This window comes from Aquarana catesbeiana, linkage group LG08 (genome assembly GCF_042186555.1).
Source record: "Aquarana catesbeiana isolate 2022-GZ linkage group LG08, ASM4218655v1, whole genome shotgun sequence".
Classification (NCBI taxonomy): Eukaryota; Metazoa; Chordata; class Amphibia; order Anura; family Ranidae; genus Aquarana; species Aquarana catesbeiana.
The window spans coordinates 104565542-104585252 of record NC_133331.1 but is presented as its reverse complement, the minus strand read 5'-3'; the positions used below and the strand labels follow the sequence as shown (position 1 = coordinate 104585252).

The window sequence follows — 19711 nt, the reverse complement described above, 5'->3', positions numbered from 1 at the left end:
GTCCATCCAGACACGGAGCCGCGGCCCACACCCTTTCTTTCCTGATTGGCTCACGGACTTTGACAGCAGCGTGAGCCAATCGCGCTGCGCTGCTGTCTCAGCCATTAAGGAGGGGAGTTCTGGACAGCCGAGTCTCTCATGCAACATCCCTGGATCTAGATGGGGCTCAGGTAAGTATTAGGGGGGCTGCTGCACACAGAATGTTTGTTCCTCTTAATGCATAGAATGCATTAAGAGAAAAAAACAATCTGCCTTTACAACCACTTTAAGTAAATGTAAAGTCTAACTGGATGACATTTAGTTAGGCTAGGTTCACACTTGTGCGACTATTCGGGCTATGTTTTGTGCAGGCATGGCAGCCGATTCATTTAAATGGGCTGCTGTGCTCCTAAAAATGCAGGAAAAAGGTCCATGCCCCATTTAAAAAAAAAAAAAAAAAAAAGGCCCACATGGAAACCTCAAGAGCATTGTAGCTCCCAGTGGGGACAAACCGTGCTGTGTTCTCCTCCTGTGCATGGGTGCACAGGGTGCCATCTGCATGTAAGGGTTCCATTTAGGTTTAGGGAGCCACCTGTGTGAAACTAGCCTTAAAGTTTTTAAGCTCTGTGTATCAGATTCAAGATAAAAATAACAAGATACTTTCAGTGTTACTTAGGGTAACCATTTTACATGGTTCCTTCTAGCCTTAGTTATGCTCGGGGTTAAACGCTAAGGAAGCTGGATTTCAGGATGGCATTAGAGATTGAGGCTTGGCAAACATCTAAGCAGCCCAGGTTTGTGGCAGTCAGATTCTAAGTAGCACTGGCTAGAAACTTGGACATCTTTATAGAAGCATTTCATGAAAGTGTCATGTACTAAATTGTTAATACAAATTTTTTTTTTAACATATAGAAGTTTACCTGTCTAGGGAGCCTGCAATATCGGCACCCCAGATGATTTTTGGATTGGCTGTCGGGTGCTGCCGCCATTTGTCCTAAGGGAAACCAGCAGTGAAGCCTTTCGGCTTTACAGCCGGTTCCCTACTGCGCATGCGCTTTTGAATTGGCCTGTTGGTGGGGGAAGGAGGAGGCAGGCCGCAGTTCCGAAGCGTGGCGCCATCTCCCAGAAGTGGGGAAGGGTACCTGTCAGGTACATCCCCCCCCCCCCCCCCGAAAAAGGTGCCAAATGTGGCACTGGAAGGGGAAGCAGGTCAGCAGAAGTTCCATTTTTGGGTACCCTGTGAATTGAGGCCTCCTAATGGGGGGGGGGTAAGATCAGGCTGTTGTTTTTCAGAGAACTGCAAGTGTGAACCTAGCTTAAAGGCTTAAAGTTGGCCTCAAATTTGTTAAAATGCATCCAGTTCAGCAGGGACCAGCTGAATTTCTATCAGAGTTTGGTCGTCCCTGCTCTACAACAGTTGATCATTTGAACATGTTGCAAAACTTGTGCTGTTCAGCTGCTGTAGCCAACCGACTGCATTTACTGATCAGTGTATTCTGACAGCTGCGAGTCCCGCTGTCAGAACAGAATGTCCCAGCGGGGGATTCCTCCATCTACATCGCTTGCCCATAGGCTGAACAAAAAAAACAAAATGTGCCACCTGTCCTTCCCGGGCACACTGCAGCTGGACACCCCAGTGTGCCAGGGGCCTAAAGATTTGAATCGGATCATTGGTTATGGAGATATAATATCAGTTTGTAGAAATTACACTTGATACATGAGGCTCTTAGTTAACAGTCTCTGTATATATCGGTGGTCTAGCTATGTAAGATTCCAGCCAGAGCCTTTTACTCGTTGGCATACCTACCTCTAGCTGTTTATTTATCAATAGCTTACAGTACATTACATTTCATTTGCTGACTATTGTTGCAGTCAGTAGGTACCGCTTAGGACAGCCACTACTCTCAAGAGTCATCAGAGACAGTCAAGAGGTCTCTATACTGTCGTGCCAGGCAAAATGATGGAAGCTCAGGTGGTGCTTTGGCTTTTGGGATGTAAGATGTGCTATTTGTCATGTTCATGTGCATTATACGCCTGCCTAGAAAATGGAAATCAGGGAGCTCTACTGAGTGGAAATAATAGAAATAAAGGTTTTGCACGATGTGAGGATTAACAAGCCATGCTCTATCTTCATGTGAAAGAATATCATTGAGAGCTGTTGACAAAGCTCAGCAGTGTATGTTGAGTGTTGCTGCAGAGTACTCACAGGCAATCTGGATGATACAAAACAACACATCTGCCCAGTCTCCGAGATCATATTTATCTGCATGAAATAAATGTGGAGATCTGCATAACATTATCATGATAATGTCTCGGCCTGGCAGTGTGCCCAGGAAATTAAAAAAACAAATCGGGCCCAAGGTAAACACTGGGGACATTATTCCTTCTCGGGCTGCAGATGACAAGACAGGGTCTGCAGTACTGACATTCAATTGGAATAAAACCAGAAGTCACTATGTTTCTGAATAAACATGGATGAACCTGTGACCAATACTCTACATCAGTGGTTCTCAACCCTGTCCACAAGTACCCCCAACAGGCCATGTATTGGGACTTTCTCTTAGATAAAATAGCTGTCCAAAATACCAAGCCATTGACTCTGATTTAAAGCACATGTGCAAGATAAAGGAAAACCTGCAAACCTGTCCTGTTGTGGGTACTTGAGGACAGGGTTGAGAACCACTGCTCTAAATCATTGTGTGGACTTGGTAGACACACTGGGGTTGATTTTTTTTTTTTTCTCTAAAATTGGACAGTGGAAAATCTGGTGCAGCTGTGCATGGTAGCCAATCGGCTTCTAACTTCAGTTTATTCAATTAAGCTTTCACAAAATACATGGACTCTGATTGGTTTCTATGGAGAGTTGAACCAGATTTTGCATTTTTTTTTTTTTCTTTTTTTTTTTAGTTTTAGTAAATCAATCCTAGTGAATGGTAGGGTGCGTTGATTTATTTTACAAACAATACCCCATAATGACAACGTGAAAGAAGTTTGTTTATAATCTTATAAAAAAAAATCAGTATACAAGTAATACAAGTATATAAGTATTCACAGCCTATTTTTGGGCAGTTTCTTCCATTCTTCTTTGCAGGACCTCTCAAGCATCATCAGGTTGGATGGGGAGTGTTGATGCACAGCCATTTTCAGATCTGTCCAGAGATGTTCAATTGGGTTCAAGTCTGGGCTCTGGCTGGGCCACTCGAGGACATTCAGAGTTGTCCCGTAGCCACTTCTATCTTAGCTGTGTGTTTAGGGTCATTGTCCTCTTTGAAGATGAACCTGCGCCCCAGTCTGAGGTCCAGAGCGCTCTGGAGCAGGTTTGCATCAAGGATGTCTCTGTACATTGCTGCATTCATCTTTCCCTCGATCCTGACTAGTCTCCCAGTCCCTGCCTCTGAAAAACATCCCCACAGCCTAATGCTGCCACCACCATGCTTCACTGTAGGGATGGTATTGGCCAGGTGATGAGCGGTGCCTGGTTTCCTCCAGACATAACAGACCTAACGCTTGCCATTCAGGCCAAAGCATCCAAACTTTGTTTTATCAAACCAGAGAATTTTGTTTCTCATGGTCTTGGAGTCCTTCAGGTGCCTTTTGGCAAACTCTAGGCAGGCTGTCATGTGCCTTTTTATTGAGGAGTGGCTTCTGTCTGGCCACTCTGCCATACAGGCCTGATTGGTGGAGTGCTGCAGAGATGGTTATCCTGGAAGGTTCTCTCTCCACAGAGAAATGCTGAGGCTCTGTCAGAGTGACCATCGGGTTCTTGGTCACCTCCCTGACTAAGGCCCTTCTCCCCCGATCGCTTAGTCAGGCCAGGCGGCCCACTCTAGGGAGAGTCCTGGTGTTTACAAACGTCTTCCGTTTATGGATGATGTAGGCCATTGTGCTCATTGGGGTCTTCAATGCTGCAGGAATTTTTTTGTACCCTTCCCCACATCTGTGCCTCAAATCAATCATGTCTCTGAGGTCTACAGACAATTCCTTGAATTTCGTGTCTTGGTTTGCGCTCTGACATGCACTGTTAACTGTGGGACCTTTATATAGACAGGTGTGTGCCTTTCCAATCAACTAAATTTACCACAGGTGCACCCTAAGTTGTAGAAACCTCTCAAGGATGATCAGTGGAAACAGGATGCACCTGAGCTCAATTTTGAGGGTCATGGCAAAGACTGTGAATACCTTTTTGTACATTTTTTTTTTTTTTTATATAAATTTGCAAAGATTTCAAACAAATTTCTATCGTGTTGTCATTATGGGGTACTGTTTGTAGAATTTTGAGGAAAATAATGAATTTAATCTATTTTGGAATAAGGCTGTAACATAACAAAATGTGGAAAAAGTGAGGCGCTCTGAATACTTTCCGGATGCACCGTAGGCTTACAGTTCCACTTTAAGGTTAAAACCACAAAGCAAAAGTGGACAGTGCTGAGGTCTGCTTTTACCTTTCCAATGTTTAGTAACATTTTAATTTTCAAGCATTTTGCAGAAGCATAGTGGCTGCTGTGGTGATGACTTCTGGGGGCTGCTGGTTTCCTGGCTGTCTCTGGCTTTGGTACTTTGAGTTGCAGCCCTGGAACAACCTGGAACCACAATGCAGATTAGAAAGAGTGAAGCAGCACAGGAAATATTGAATGAGTTGATTCTGTATTACAGCCAGACAATTGGAATTTTGAGGAAGGGAGGTCCACAAAGGCAGCACTCATATTGTCAGTACAGGTCTCCTTTAAATGACAATGAATGGGTATGTGTGTGTGTGTGTGTGTGTATATGTGTGTGTGTGTGTGTGTGTGTGTGTGTGTGTGTATATATTTATATATTATTACATACATATTGGGAGATGAATGTACTTTGTTTTGTGCAGTGATACTGTCCAGCACTATGCTTTGCCCTGCTGTCATGTCTATAGGATGCATTATACAAACTCTGCACAGCGTGGCACGTAATACTCAGCAGTACAGAATTCCCTGCTGCTCTATTCCATGTCTGAGGCCCTCTAGTGACCATCTATAGGTCTTGCAGCCTTATGTTTTTGTTTCTATCTTGCAGCTTATCTCTTGGAAGCCAAGAAGCTTACACAGTCTGAGCAGGTAAGATGAATCATGCTTACTGTGTGGGAGGTTAAACCATTATTGAGACCCACTCACTTTTCTTTTTGTTTACAGAACAATATCTGGTAGCAGTTTGCCACATTCAGCTGGACCTGTTCTGTAATGTTGAAGATGTTAATTCTTTAGTTCCAGTAAGTATCCAGAAGATACCCCATCATTTCTATCCACACAGGTAGCACCAACGCCGTAATTCAGTCTCCATGGAATGTGTAGATGTTGACTGTCTAAGAACAGGATGGGAGGAGTGTATCAGGAAGTCTGTATAGGTTTCAAATGGCACGAAAGAGCAAATCTACACCAAACTGGAACTATCCCTAAACATGCATAAGGGCCTTCAATAGTAGCTGTTTTATAATATGGTTTTAAAATTTCTACCCCAGCAATTTTGACAATTCACACCTTTATTCATGTAAATCCAAAAACTATGCCTATGCAGTCTCGACACACGGATGGGACTGTGGGGTTGTTTCTCCAAAACTGGAGAGTGCAAAATATGGTGCAGCTCTGCATGGTAGCCAATCGCCTTCTAACTCTAAGGCCTCATGTACACTGCTGCTGCTAAACGGACGTTTTTGGAACGCAAAAAAATGGGTTCAGGAGCTGAGTTTAGAGGCATTTCAAGCTTCAAATGCTTCTAAGCGTGGTAACTCGCATTTAGCCGCATTTCGTTTACAGGCGTTTTTCATTTCTGGCTAATTTTTTTTTTTTAACGCTTCTGAACACGACATGTAAACGTGGCAAAACATGTTTTACCTGTGGGTTACTACTGTCACGTTAAATCGTTTAGGAGAGGTTGTAAAAACGTCCTGTGTACATGAAGCCTAACTTGTTCAATTAAGCGTTGACAAAAAATCCTGGAAGCTGATTGGCTACTATGCACAGCTGCACTAGATTTTGTACTCTCCAGTTTTAGTAAATCTACCCCTTATATGAATAGAACATGGTAGCTCCACAACTTTTACATCACTCATCCTATTTTTAGACAGTAGACATTTACACATTCCATGGTGATTGGGATAAGTTATCTGTGCTGCCTGTTTGGATATAAATGTTGGGGTATGTTCCTGACACTCATTTGAACTGAAATGGCTGATAGAATCTACAAAACATCTTCAACATTACAGAAGTCTATTTGTAAGTGATTGACTACTAGCTTTATCATGATCTGTATAAATGAGAATATTCAGACATATTTACAGGGGAATGTCATAGCACACTGCTACCCATACTTCTCATTGCCAGTCACGTGCAGAGATGTTAATTTTGGTTTGTGTGTGAGCCTTTACCATTAGGGGTTGTCAGTGAGAAATAAAAGGTTCTTTCTCATGATGCAGTTTAGTCATTTTTACTCTGCATGTTCTGGGAGTCCGCATGTTATGAGAGTTTCCAAGGTAGAACCAATTAATACATTTTAGGCCTTGTACTCACTGGCACTTGTGAATTTAGCTTTTCTAAAAGCAGAAGCTATCTGGGAAGTATAAGGCCACGTTCACACGGGTTGATTTGCTCTGTGCCTCATGTAGGGCCATGTTTTACCAGCACAGGGATGCACAGGTGCTGCTTGCATCCTCATGCTGGCATCCCATAGCTGAGTGGATGTATGAAGCATGGTAAAAGACTGCCCGGCACGGGCATGGGTCCTAAACCCGTTGGATGCCTCCCAAATCACTGTGTTTAGACGTTCCTGCTTTTGAAGTAGGTTTAGACACATTTATATCCATTAAGCTTTGTTCAACTCCATATAACTAACATTAAATGTGCAGTGAATGAGAATGTTGGTAAGCACACCTGAACACTGACCTTGTAAACTCTTTCGTAACTCTAGCATATCAATGTACAAAGCAGATGATAGGATGCATTCAGATCTGTGTAAGAATGTTTACTTTGTGGACCTGAACGCTCCATTTTTGACACTTGTGCATGAAGCCTTAGGCACATACATGCAGTGACAGAGAATTGGATATGCAAACCCTGTACCCAAGGCCTGCACAATTTGGGTGCCTATGCCCAATTTTGCAGAGGTGATTGATGAGGATCACAGAAAAAAATGTGTGTGTGTGTGTGTGTGTGTGTGTATGTATGTGTATATATATTATATGTGTGTGTGTGTGTGTGTGTGTGTGTGTGTATATATATATATATATATATATATATATATATATATATATATATATATATATGTATATATATATGTATATGTGTGTGTACATACATACACATACTTTGGAGAAGTGCACAGCTTTTGGCACTGCAGAAATCGCCATTAATGGCTGTGAACCAAGCCATTATTGGACAGCACGGTTCACAGACAGTGGGAGAGATGTACTGAAACCTGAGCAAAATCTGGTGCAGCTCTGCATAGAAACTATTCAGCTTCCAGGTTTTAATAATAATATAAAGGAAATTCTTGTGCTCAGTGCACCCAAATTCAGGGTTTAAATGAATTAAACCTGATGGAACAGCTGCAACCTATATATTCCTGACACTGGGCAAACAAGCAAATCCTCAAAACAATAGTGCGCTGTCCCTTTAGTTTGCATCTTACATTATAATCAATGTGCAAAAAAAAAGACAATATGGACCTTGAAAGTCTTCTTTACAAATTATAAAGCGCAAACAAGGGCAATGTGCAAAGGTACAGTAATATGGACCTTGAATGTCCCCTATAAGTGCTGAAGTGCTCAAAGGTGCTCCTTCAGAGAAGATGGCCCTTTACCAAACGGTGTAGATCCTGAATTACAGGGATCAGAAAGGCATGGTAACCTATCCAACAATAGGTCACACCCATATCGGAACTCCATCTTGGAAAGTTAGTCCATGTAGGTTTGAATCGCATAGGATCAGCTCTTAGAAAGCTAGCAGGGAGAAACGCAAAGCGTAACACAGCAGGGAAAGGTTTATTAAAAACTGTTATATTCATTTACATTTAGGCAGTGAATAACAGGCTCCACATTAAAACACACCGCCCGTGTTATCTTACCCCCCGCTGGCACGCAGTGACGTCACACACACTCCTTCCACGTTTTATTGTCAAGGCTTAATTGAACAAGCTGAAGTAAAAGCTGATTTGGCTACCACGCACAGTTGTGCCAGATTCTGAGTGTTCTAATTTTAGTAGATCAACCCCAGAGTACAGAGCTGATCTGAGCGGCTCTGTAGCTGTAAACAGTGTATTGTTTACAGTTCAGAGCCTGCTCCTACGTTTTGCAACAGAGGAAGGAAGAATTAATAGATGACTGCATCTTTCCTTCATTAGTTCTAGATCAGTGTTTTTAGGGGACCCTGAGGTTGTAAGACTTAATTTTTTTACCCTTTACAACCCCCCCCCCCCCCGCCCCTTTTCTTATTTGCATATCACAGCCCTATCCTGTTTGTGCAGACATGTATATTATCCGCCACATGTCCCTTATCCTGCACATCTGTAAATGAACCCCTTCACTTCAATCCTCCCACTGCATACGACCGGTTATTTACCCCCCTTCACTTCCTCCTCCCTATGCGCATGCCCTGTACATTTATTGTATCTAGCACACCATTTTCAAACTCCATGTTTTAACCTCCTCCATACTAGCATGTATCTTGCTTTCCAGAAATTGTGTCAAAAATCAATCATTTTCGGGGGGCGTCTGCTTTCCAAAAAAAAGTTCATACTACGGGTGTACATACTGCCCTGCCAAATTTAGTTGGTATGTTTTTATAACCGAAAGTAAGAGAATGTTTGTTTTGTTTTTCTTTTATGTAATTAAAAAGAAACAGAATAAAACCAAAAATGAGTGGTTTGTAAAGCGGTATTAATCTCAAAACCTCAGCAAAGCATGAACCAATTTGCTACAGCAGGGGGAAAAAAATTTCTTCCTGATTACCCCCCCCCCCCCCCCCCCAAGAGACAATGGGATATTCCCTGTATCAACTTTAAAATAATGTGTATTTATTTCCTTCCCCCGACATCCCCCCCCCCCCCCGAAGTCCCAAACAACTTCTGTTCGACAGGGAGGGCCACAGACAGACTGAAAGTCGGCCGTTCACTGTTGAACCAGCTGATTTTCAATCTGTGTACCCAGCTTTGGATGCACTAGCAGATTTCGATTTACAGTAACTTTTTTTTTTTTCCTTTTGGCATACATGTCTTTACATAAAGGCTGATCATTGTAAACACCCCTGTCAGTGGTAAATGGTTTGTCTCAGCTCTTTACCTGCTATATCTGCAGGAGCGTTTGTTCAGTTGAAAAACAGACTTAGTGGCCAGATCAGGTGAAAAGAAAACAAATGCAGCTATCATAGCCAAGAATTGGTAAGCTGCAATATAATGTTTATTTTGGATTAACACCATTTTGACCACTTCCCGCCCGCCATATAGCAATATGACATCTCAAAAATGGGGTTGTGACCTGTCCACTTGTGTTGTGTGCAAGCACCGACATGCCTCCATCCCATGAATTACAAAGCAATGGAGAATGGAAGCGGGACTTTGTGTGAGGCATGTCGGTGAGTGTATCCACATCACAAAACTAGTATAGTGGGATGACTAAAGATAATCCTGTATCTAGTGATAATACCGACAAAATATATTGCAGAAAGATAATGCATGGTTTATTACAAGAAAATCATAAAATCAGATACATGATAAAAGAGATACATTTGTCTGCAATGGGGCATGTGGACATAAGTAGGTTTACAGACATAGTTCAAATGATGGTTATACATGTAAAAAACGTAGTAAAATGATATATCACATAATACAGTGAATAAAAGTATGCATCAATAGATGTTAACTCAACGCGTTTCTTGGCTTACAACCAATCGTCAGGAGTCCGATGCAGTGTAGCTGCGTTGAAAAAATAACTATGTATCAGTAAAAGTATGAGGAAAATTGGCGTTTACGTCCGTTTACGTCCTTTTGGAGCGCGCTCTCTGCCTCAACCCCGGGTAAGACTCAGTGTGCCCGGACCAACACTGCATCACAATGTATGGGCTATCACTCACCCATGCATCCCTTGTGAGTATATCAATATAAACTTGTATGTGTAAACGCCAATTTTCCTCATACTTTTACTGATACATAGTTATTTTTTCAACGCAGCTACACTGCATCGGACTCCTGACGATTGGTTGTAAGCCAAGAAACGCGTTGAGTTAACATCTATTGATGCATACTTTTATTCACTGTATTATGTGATATATCATTTTACTACGTTTTGTACATGTATAACCATCAATTGAACTATGTCTGTAAACCTACTTATGTCCACATGCCCCATTGCAGACAAATGTATCTCTTTTATCATGTATCTGATTTTATGATTTTCTTGTAATAAACCATGCATTATCTTTCTGCAATATATTTTGTCGGTATTATCACTAGATACAGGATTATCTTTAGTCATCCCACTATACTAGTTTTGTGATGTGGATACACTCACCGACATGCCTCACACAAAGTCCCGCTTCTATTCTCCATTGCTTAGCAATATGACATGTACAAAGCGGTTGCATTATCCTGACTGTCATATGATGTCCAGAAGGATAAGCCGCTAGTGTGCGTCCGTGGGGGCACGTGGCGATTGGTGGTGTGTCAGTCTGACACACTGCATCTCCGATGCCGGTAAAGAGCCTCTGACATAGCTGATCATGTGGTAAAGAGCCTATGTCCAGTCACAGCTGATCACAGTGAAAAATAGGAAGAGACCTATACCGGCTTTTCCTCCACTCACGCTGACAGGCGCGAGTAGAGAAGAGCCGATTGGCTGCTATCCTGATATGGGGGGGGGGGGCCTGCACTGGTTAGTGCAGCCCCCTCCCCCCCAGGATGCCCACCTGGTATGCCAATCAGTGCCCAATAGGAATGACACTGTGCCAATCAGTGATGCCTGCCAGTGCTGCCCATCAGTGCCACATATAAGTGCCAATCAGTCCTGCCTCATCAGTGCCCATCAGTGAAGGAGAAAACATACTTATTTACAAAGTTTTATAACCGTAACGAAGAAAAACTTTTTTTTTTTTTTTTTTTATTTGTAGCACAAAAAAATAAAAACCCCAGTGGTGATCCAAAAAGGATACAAATTTTGGGTACAGCGTCGCATGACCACGCAGTTGTCACAAGTGCCCTGTATTGAAGTGGTTAAATAACACCAAAAGAAGCCTGGCCTGATAATGAAGGGGTATTACAGGCTGGTACTGAAGTGGTTTAAGAACCACTAAACCTCAGCAATGAGGACTGTATTTTAGACCTGTATTTCTCAAATGTATTTAATGTATGTACCCTTTTTCAAAAGCATGTGTATATCAGGTACCCCCTGATGTGGGTAAGTACCCTTTCACCTCGGTAGGTACACTTCTTTCTGCTACCTTATTGTGTGTACATTTTTTACAGTCCATTACATTTTTAACTGCTTCAGCCCCAAAAGATTTTACCCCCTTCCTAACCAGAACACATTTTACAATTTGGCGCTGCGTCGCTTTAACTGACAATTGCACGGTCGTTCACTTTACCTAAACAAAATTTGCGTCCCTTTTTTTTCCCACAAATAGAGCTTTCTTTTGGTGGTATTTGATCACCTCTGCGGTATTTCTTTTTTGTGCTATAAATAAGAGCATCAATTTTGAAAAAAAAAAAAATTTTTTAAATTTTTGCTATAATATCCCCAAAAATTAAAAAAAAAAAAAAAAAAAAAAAAATCTTCATCAGTTTAGGCCAATATATATTCTTCTACATATTTTTGGTAAAAAAAAAAAACGCAATAAGCGTATATTGATTTGCTCAAAAGTTATAGCGTCTGCAAACTATGGGAAAGATTTATGGCATTTTATTTTATTTATTTTTTTACTAGTAATGGCGGTGTTCTGCGATTTATTATTATTTTTTTTTTTTTTTTTTAAGCGGTACTGTATAAATTGGTATTTATACAGCGATCAGTGCTATAAAAATGCACTGATTACTGTGTGAATGTCACTGGCAGGGAAGGGATTAACACTAGGGGGAAATCAAGAGGTTAATTGTGTGTTCCCTCACTGTGTGCTAACTGTGTGGGGATAGGTTTGACTAGGAGAGGAGTAGGGGTGCAACGGATCAAAAAACTCACGGTTCGGATCGTTCCTCGGATCAGGAGTCTCGGTTCGGATCAACAAAAAAAAATCTCCCCCACTGTAATATCCGCAATCTCCCCCACTGTAATAATGTATTGACAGGGTATTGGCACTGCTGCCATCTGATCTCTCCCCTCCACTGTACAGATCAGTACAGAGGGGAGAGAGGAACCTGCGTCATGATATGACGCCGGTTTGTTTACAAGTGATCGCTCTGTCATTTGACGGAGCGATCACGTGGTAAATGGCCGCCGGGTGTACCAAGATGGCCGCCGCTCCGGAGCTAGGCTGAAGCCGCGGCCTTTCCTAAGGCCAAGGCGGCGGCACGCTCCGCGGAGCGCATGTGTGCTGATCCGTACAGGCTGAACCATTCGGATCACGGATCGGTGACAATCTGTTGCACCCCTAGAGAGGAGACATATATAGTTTTTCCTACTTGGTAGGAACAAACGATATGGCTACTCTCCTCTGACAGCACAGGGATTGGATGGCACTTGTGCGCATGGCCGGCGGCGATCATGCCCACCGGCCACGCGCATCTGGACTCCAGCCATGCAGTGGGCGTGCGCGCCCCCTGGTGGCCGAAAAAGGGTAGGCCGTACCCATACGGGATTTTGCCCAGGAGAGCCACAGTATATCTGCGTGACAGGGTCGGGAACCGGTTAAATAATGCATACTGATATCTATTTGCATATCATTTGCTATCAGTGTAAACTATTATGATGTAAAAAGCCAGAGTACCCCCTGAATAGTACCACCTGGGCTATACAGTTCCTTGAAAAAGTATTCATAACCCTAAACATTTTCCACATTTTGTCATGTTACAACCAGAAATATAAATGTATTTTATTGGGATTTTATGTGATAGACCAACACAAATTGGCACATAATTGTGAAGTGGAAGGAAAATGATAAATGGTTTTCATTTTTTTTTTTTTTTACAAATATCTTAAAAGTGTGTCGTGCATTTGTATTCAGTCCCCTTTTACTCTGCTATCCCTAACTAAAATCTAGTGGAACCAATTGCCTTCAGAAGTCACCTAATTGGTAGAGTCCAACTGTGTGTAATTTAATCTCAGTATAACAGCTGTTCTGTGAAGCCCTCAGAGGTTTGTTAGAGAACCAAGTTTTGCTTTTGACTGCTGGTGATTGCTGTGTTGCATTTTTAGGTTTTTTGGGGGGGTTTCCTTGCAGCTTTAACACCCTCTGTCACTTTTTAAACAGCCTTTTTTTTTTCCTTTTTCTTTCCTGCCTTCAGCCTATTAATTAAGGGGAGTGGTTAATTGTTCACAGGTACTTGAAGGCTATATAACATTCTGTAGAACTCATTTTGAGCCTGCTGGAATTAAGACCAAGTGACACTGGACTAGGTGGTGAGTTAAAAACCAGAGCTTAAAACAGGAGGATATAACAGGGTTCAAAGTACCTGAGTGTTGTCTGAGAAGTGTGTGGATCGTTAGTACCTTTGTATTGCGAGTGCACGTGGTCTGCAAGTACCTATGTATTGTCTTGTTGAGTAGTAGTGTCAGGACGCTAGTTGTTAGGTAATTTGGACAGGGTATAATCCCAATCCTCATTAAATTGGTAGGTACGATGCCCGGCAGGTGTGGAGATGCGACACAGTGTACATCTTGCGGCATGTATGCGTTCCTTGATTATCCCATCAAGGGCAAATACTGCTGTGCAAAATGTAAGCACATTGCTTGTTTCCCCGGAAGCCCAGGTTCTGAATCTAGGGAAGCAACTGTCAGCACTGAGAAGACCCTCCATACTAAAGGGAGCTGGGAACGTACACGGCAGGGGCCAGCACAGAGGCAGGTGGAGACAGAGGTGCAGGCACCAGAAAAGAGTAGATGGGTGACAGTTAGGAAGGATGGAGGGGGGAAGTGCCAGAAAGGCCAATCCTGGGCAGGAGCATCCCAAGAAGTAGGCTTGATTGAGTGACATTGGTGAAACCAGTCACAGACCGGTACTGCTGGAGCTAAGGGACTAGCTTCCAGGGGAAGAACTCTTCCACTGAGAGTGAGGGGAAGCGAAGGGAAAGGATAGACAGTTTCTGGTGGTAGTGGACTCAATTCTTAGAAGGACAGAGAGGGCAATCTGTGACAAAGATCTGAAGTGCTGAACTGTATGCTGTCTACCAGGCGCTTGGGTTCGACACATCACGGATCTGGTGGACGGATTACTGGGTTGGGCTAGGGAAGACCCGGCTGTCATGGTGCACATTGGCACCAATGACAGAGGCAGATAGATTGTCCTAAAAGAACGCTTTTAGGGACTTAGGAACGAAATTGAGGAAAAGGACCTCCAAGGTAGTATTCTCAGGAATACTACCAGTACATCCAGCCACACCAGAAAGGCAGAGGGAGACTGGGGAAATAAACAAGTGGCTGCGGAGCTGGTGTAGTAAGGAGGCGTTTGGGTTCCTGGAGGACTGGGCCGACTTCTCAGTTGGTCACCAGTACTATAGAAGCGACGGACTGCACCTAAATGAGGAGGGTGCAGATCTGCTGGGAGTAAAGATGGCCAAATAGTTAGAGGGGTTGTTAAACTAGGTGACGGGGGAGGGTCCAGAGGTAGAGATAGTCAGCGTGGAACATAGTCCAGAGGGTAGTACTGGGGGCATTAGTGGTAGTTTGACTAAAGCACATAAACACAAGATAAATATAGTAACAAGTCCTAGTTGCAATCTCGAACACCCACTAAGAGCATAGTATGCGACTGGTCCAAACTATGTGGCATGTTCACCAATACCAGGAGCCTGGCAGACAAGATGGGTGAACTAGAGATACTGTTGTACGAGGATTTGGATTTTGTGGAAATTTCAGAGACTTGGCACAATAGCTCTCATGATTGGCTGGCAACCATTAAAGGGTATGCCCTTCATCGCAGGGATAGAAAGGGTAAAAAGGGGGAGGGGTATTGCTGTATATCAAGAATAATGTACAAGTGAATGTGAGAGATGATATCACTAAGGGAGCTAGGGAGGAGCTGAAATCCTTATAGGTAGAGCTCCAAAGGGATGAAACTAAGGGGAAAATAATACTGGGCGTATGCTATAGGCCCCCTAACCTGAGGGAAGAGGGGGAGGCGAACCTCCTATCACAATTTGGATTAGCAGCGAGGATGGAAAGTGTTATAATGGGGGATTTTAATTATCCAGACATAGACTGGGTGGAGGGAACCACGCATTTGTCTAAGGCTCGCCAGTTCCTAAATGTCTTACAGGACAATTTCATGGGTCAGATGGTAGACGCACCAACTAGAAATAAAGCGTTACTAGATCTACTGATTACCAACAATACAGACCTGATCACGGATGTGGAAATATGGGTCAATTTAGGAAACCGCGATCACAGGTCAATTGGCTTCAGTATAAATCGCATAAATAGGAAACATAAGGGTAATACAAAGACACTGAATTTCAAAAGAGCCAACTTCCCTAAACTAAGAACCTTGCTAGAAGACATAAATTGGGATAAAATCTTAGGAACAAAGAACACGGAGGAGAGATGGGTTCGCTTTAAGAGCATATTAAATAAGGGCATTAGCCAGTGGGGTAATGCATTTAAAAGAGCCAACAAAAGTCCTGGATGGCTTAACACCAATGTAAAAATGCATATAAAAGCAAAAGAGAAGGCCTTCAAAAAATACAAGGTTGAGGGGTCATCAGCATTCAAACTTTATAAAGAATGCAACAAGAAATGTAAGGGTGCAATTTGAGCAGCTAAGCTAGAACACGAAAGACACATAGCAGAGGAGATAAAAAAAAAATCCCAAGAAATTCTTTAAGTATATAAACATTAAAAAATAGTAGGGCAGACCATATTGGCCTCATAAAGAATGAGAAAGGACATCTGGTTACAAGGGATGGGGAGATGGTGAAGGTATTGAATTCATTCTTCTCCTCAATCTTTACGAGGGAGTCGGGGGGCTTCAGTAACCAAAACTGCAGTGTTTATCCTCGTGACACATCACAGGAAGCACCCTCATGGCTAACAGGACAGAATTAGACTTGGGAAACTTATCATTAATAAATCACCAGGACCGGATGGCTTGCACCCGATGGTACTTGGGGAACTCAGTCAAGTAATTGGCAGACCATTGTTCCTCATTTTTACTGACAGTCTACTGACTGGAATGATACCAGCGGATTTGAGAAAAGCCAATCTAGCACCAATATTTAGAAAGGGCCCAAAATACATCCCTGGGAATTACAGACCAGTTAGCCTAACAACAATAGTATGGAAGCTCTTGGAGGGGATGATGAGGGACTATATAAAAGATTTTAGTAATGAAAATGGTATCATTGAAGAATGAACAAAATGCACACCACACTTTTCAGATATTTATTTGTAAACTATTTTGAAAACCATTTATCATTTTCCTTCCACTTCACAATTGGGTGCCACTTTGTGTTGGTCTATCACTTAAAATACATTTGTGTTTTTGGTTGTAACGTGACACAATGTGGACATTTTCAAGGTGTATGAATACTTTTTCATTGCACTGTAAGGCATTTATGAGATTTAGGGCCAGGAGACATTGTCCCATGAGACATTGCAAGACCCTGACAATCACAGGCATGACTCCTAGAGGCAGAGGCATGAAGGGATATATTTATTGGCAGCCTTTTCACAGAACCAAAGGGTGGAATTTACATGATGTAGGCCAGGTACCCCTGGCCTACATTATGTAAATTCCACCCTTTGGTTCTGTGAAAAGGCTGCCAATAAATATATAATATGAGACAATGTTATGCCAGACCCGGTGCCAGTAAATGATGGCAGCTGAAACGCCTAATTGCTGACATTATTTCTGTAATCTTGGGTGCCTCCTCTGTTTGCAGGAGTGTGATAACTGGCGTTCAAGGCAACTTCCTAAGTCACCTCACACTTAATTATGGAGTTTGGATAGTAGAGAGTTGGACTCCAAAGTTGGTGGAGGTTTCAAATAAGCCAAATCATTTCTGAAATATTGCAGCCCTCTACTGCCTGCTGGAGCCCCAGTGGGGGACCCTGTGGAAATCCGCCTGTAGGGATTTTTTCAAATAGGGCCTGAGTGATCCTTTTATCGTTACAAATGAATTGATATCTGAAGTGAACCCAACAGCTTGAAGCTCTAATCTTTTCACCTCTCAAGACAGGCACTGGTAATCCTTTATTATATTAAGTAACCCTTATTACTCATCTTCTATCTAGGCTCAGCTGTCTCTAGAACTGCAGAGGGAGAGCCACTTGAAGCAACAGCTCCTAATTCAGGAAAGATTGAAAAGAGCCAAGAGAGAAGAGAAACTAAGAACTCAACAAAAAGCAATAGCTGCAGAGAAGGAGCTCACTGTCCATCTGCAAACATCATACAAATCATCTACTGATGATGTTGATTGCCAAAATGCACTTGTTTCTGCAGGGCAGAAATCCAGTTCTAACCCAGGGAAGTGTTTGCAGGAAATCCACAGTGTCCTTGACCGAGAACCAGACTCTTTACTGTATCTGCTGCAGAAGAGGAAGGAGCCACTGGAGCCTTACAAGGCCAACCGTGTTCCAAAAGATGACAAAACAAAACTGGAAGAGCAAGCAACCAAGATCAAAGATCTGAACTTGCTGGTGGACACCCTTCTGGCTGAAAATGAGAAATTAAAACGAGAGAATCGGAAACTACGGGCTGAGTTGGTGCGGCTCCAGAGAAACCCTGAGAAATACCTGGACAAGGACACAGATTTCGTGGAGAAGTCTGAACTCTGGAGTCTGCAGCAGCCAACAGCAACTTCTTCCAGCCCAGCCTCTACCTGGCAGAAGTTTGTAGCAAATACAAGCAAGGTTACGGACATTCCTATACCCAACCTTCCTCATTTAGACATTCCGTTACCAGAACTTCCTCCCCTCGAGCTACCAGAAGATATACAATCACAAATTACAGGACTTAAAGACTATTTGGACAGCTAGAAGATCAAGCGACCGATTATTTGGACAATCGCAGTAAAGGGAAAACCACCTTGGCAGCAATATCGCAAAGGCCATCGGGCCTTTGCAAGAGTTTACTGTAGGAGGTTGAGCATTGGTAGACAAGTCACTGTGAAATATTCAACTTGAGTTCCTATGTTGATTAGACCTAAAATGTTACAAGAGTGACAGGAGAGATCTTGATATGCTACTATTTTTTTCTCTTCAAAACCAAATGACTGCCTAGAATAACTTTTTTCGAAAACCTTGCCTAAAGTTTTTAATTGGTATAAATAATTCCATGATAATTACAATTACAATGCTGAAGCTATGTTGCAAAGGTAGTAATTCTCTGTATTTTAACCTGTTTCTCTCATGCATTCGGAATGTGTGGGGTTTTTTTTTAGTCAATCTATTCACAGTTGGATATTTCAGTTTTAGGTGGATGACCAATATGGTTAAAAGCCTGTTGTGCAATATTTCTGAGGGATTTAAGCAGAGATATCTGCCCCCAGGTCTGTCTGCCATTCTAAAGATCTGTTGGAGTTTCTTATATCCCAGAGGGAGCTAAGTTGATGGCTGATTCAGTTCACCAGTCTTGGCCCTTATTTGTAAACTGTTTTGGAAGGACCTGTCAAAGATTATCAGTCTACCCAAAACCAGTATCCAATGCTGTCCAATTGTACCACCTTCTATTTCTGGACGGTGTTGAGGAGATCTCTATATTAAACTCTCTAGGTCTGTGGGGGACTGCATTGGTGAAATCTCTGTATCTGAGACCTTAGGTCTGCTCCCCTGTCACAGCTGTTTCATGAGGATCTTCTCCTGTTTGTGTTCTTTGCATTATGATCAATGCAGTATCCATGCCATTGCTCCTGGTCTTAAGGAGGAGGAACGGCAAGACCCAGGCTGCAGAGATGACAGAACAGGGAAGTACAGAGATTTCCATGGTCCCTGAGAGATGCACAAAGCCTTGAGGTGAGCTAACCCATCGGCATCCACCTATAACAAATCTAGCCATTTAGGGTGGACTTGGCCTTTACCACAGAAACAGTGTGTGTACCATATACACACACCACAACTCATGTATCAACTTGTGCCACATTGCACTCCTGGATCTTAACCTCAAACCAACAAGAAGACATGTACATTTTTCTTTACTTTCTGAAACCAAATTACATGTTGTTTCTAAATAATCAGTTTACAAAAATGGGAAAAAAAAAATCAGGGTGCATCGTAAATAACTTTGCTGTATATCAATAAAATATGTGTTAAGCATTGTTTTAAAAAAAATACTTACTGAATGATCAGTATCTTGTTATAGCAGTGCATGAGTGCAAGAAACGCTGGATGACAGTATTTGATTGACAATAATAAAGTGTGTTTATATCTGAAATGTCTCCAAATGCCTTTCTAATGCTTGCTGAAAAGAAAATGTTCTTTTCCACAAAGTTTCTGAAAATATCTAAAGAAAAAAAAAAAAAAAAAAAAAATCTTCAAACAAAAACCTTTTTGATCTAATGCGAGGATTCCAAAGGGAGGGAAGCGAGAAGCTTGAAGCTGGGCCTCAGAGTTGAGCAGAGAGAACATAATATAGCA

At 42.4% G+C, this 19711-nt stretch overlaps 1 protein-coding gene across 2 annotated transcripts in view; it reads left to right on the top strand.

The window, feature by feature from the left end:
* NRBF2 (nuclear receptor binding factor 2) overlaps positions 1–19508 on the top strand; it is a 41902-nt gene extending 22394 nt beyond the window's left edge. Inside the window, exons 3-4 of one of the 2 annotated variants that reach the window (XM_073596253.1) lie at positions 5026–5066; positions 17372–19508. In XM_073596253.1, the coding sequence (XP_073452354.1) occupies positions 5026–5066; positions 17372–18115 (785 nt within the window). In that variant the 3' untranslated portion in view covers positions 18116–19508. The remainder of the gene's footprint in view (positions 1–5025; positions 5067–17371) is intronic. The other variant, XM_073596254.1, reaches the window with a different exon arrangement.
* Positions 19509–19711: the final 203 nt, after the last annotated feature.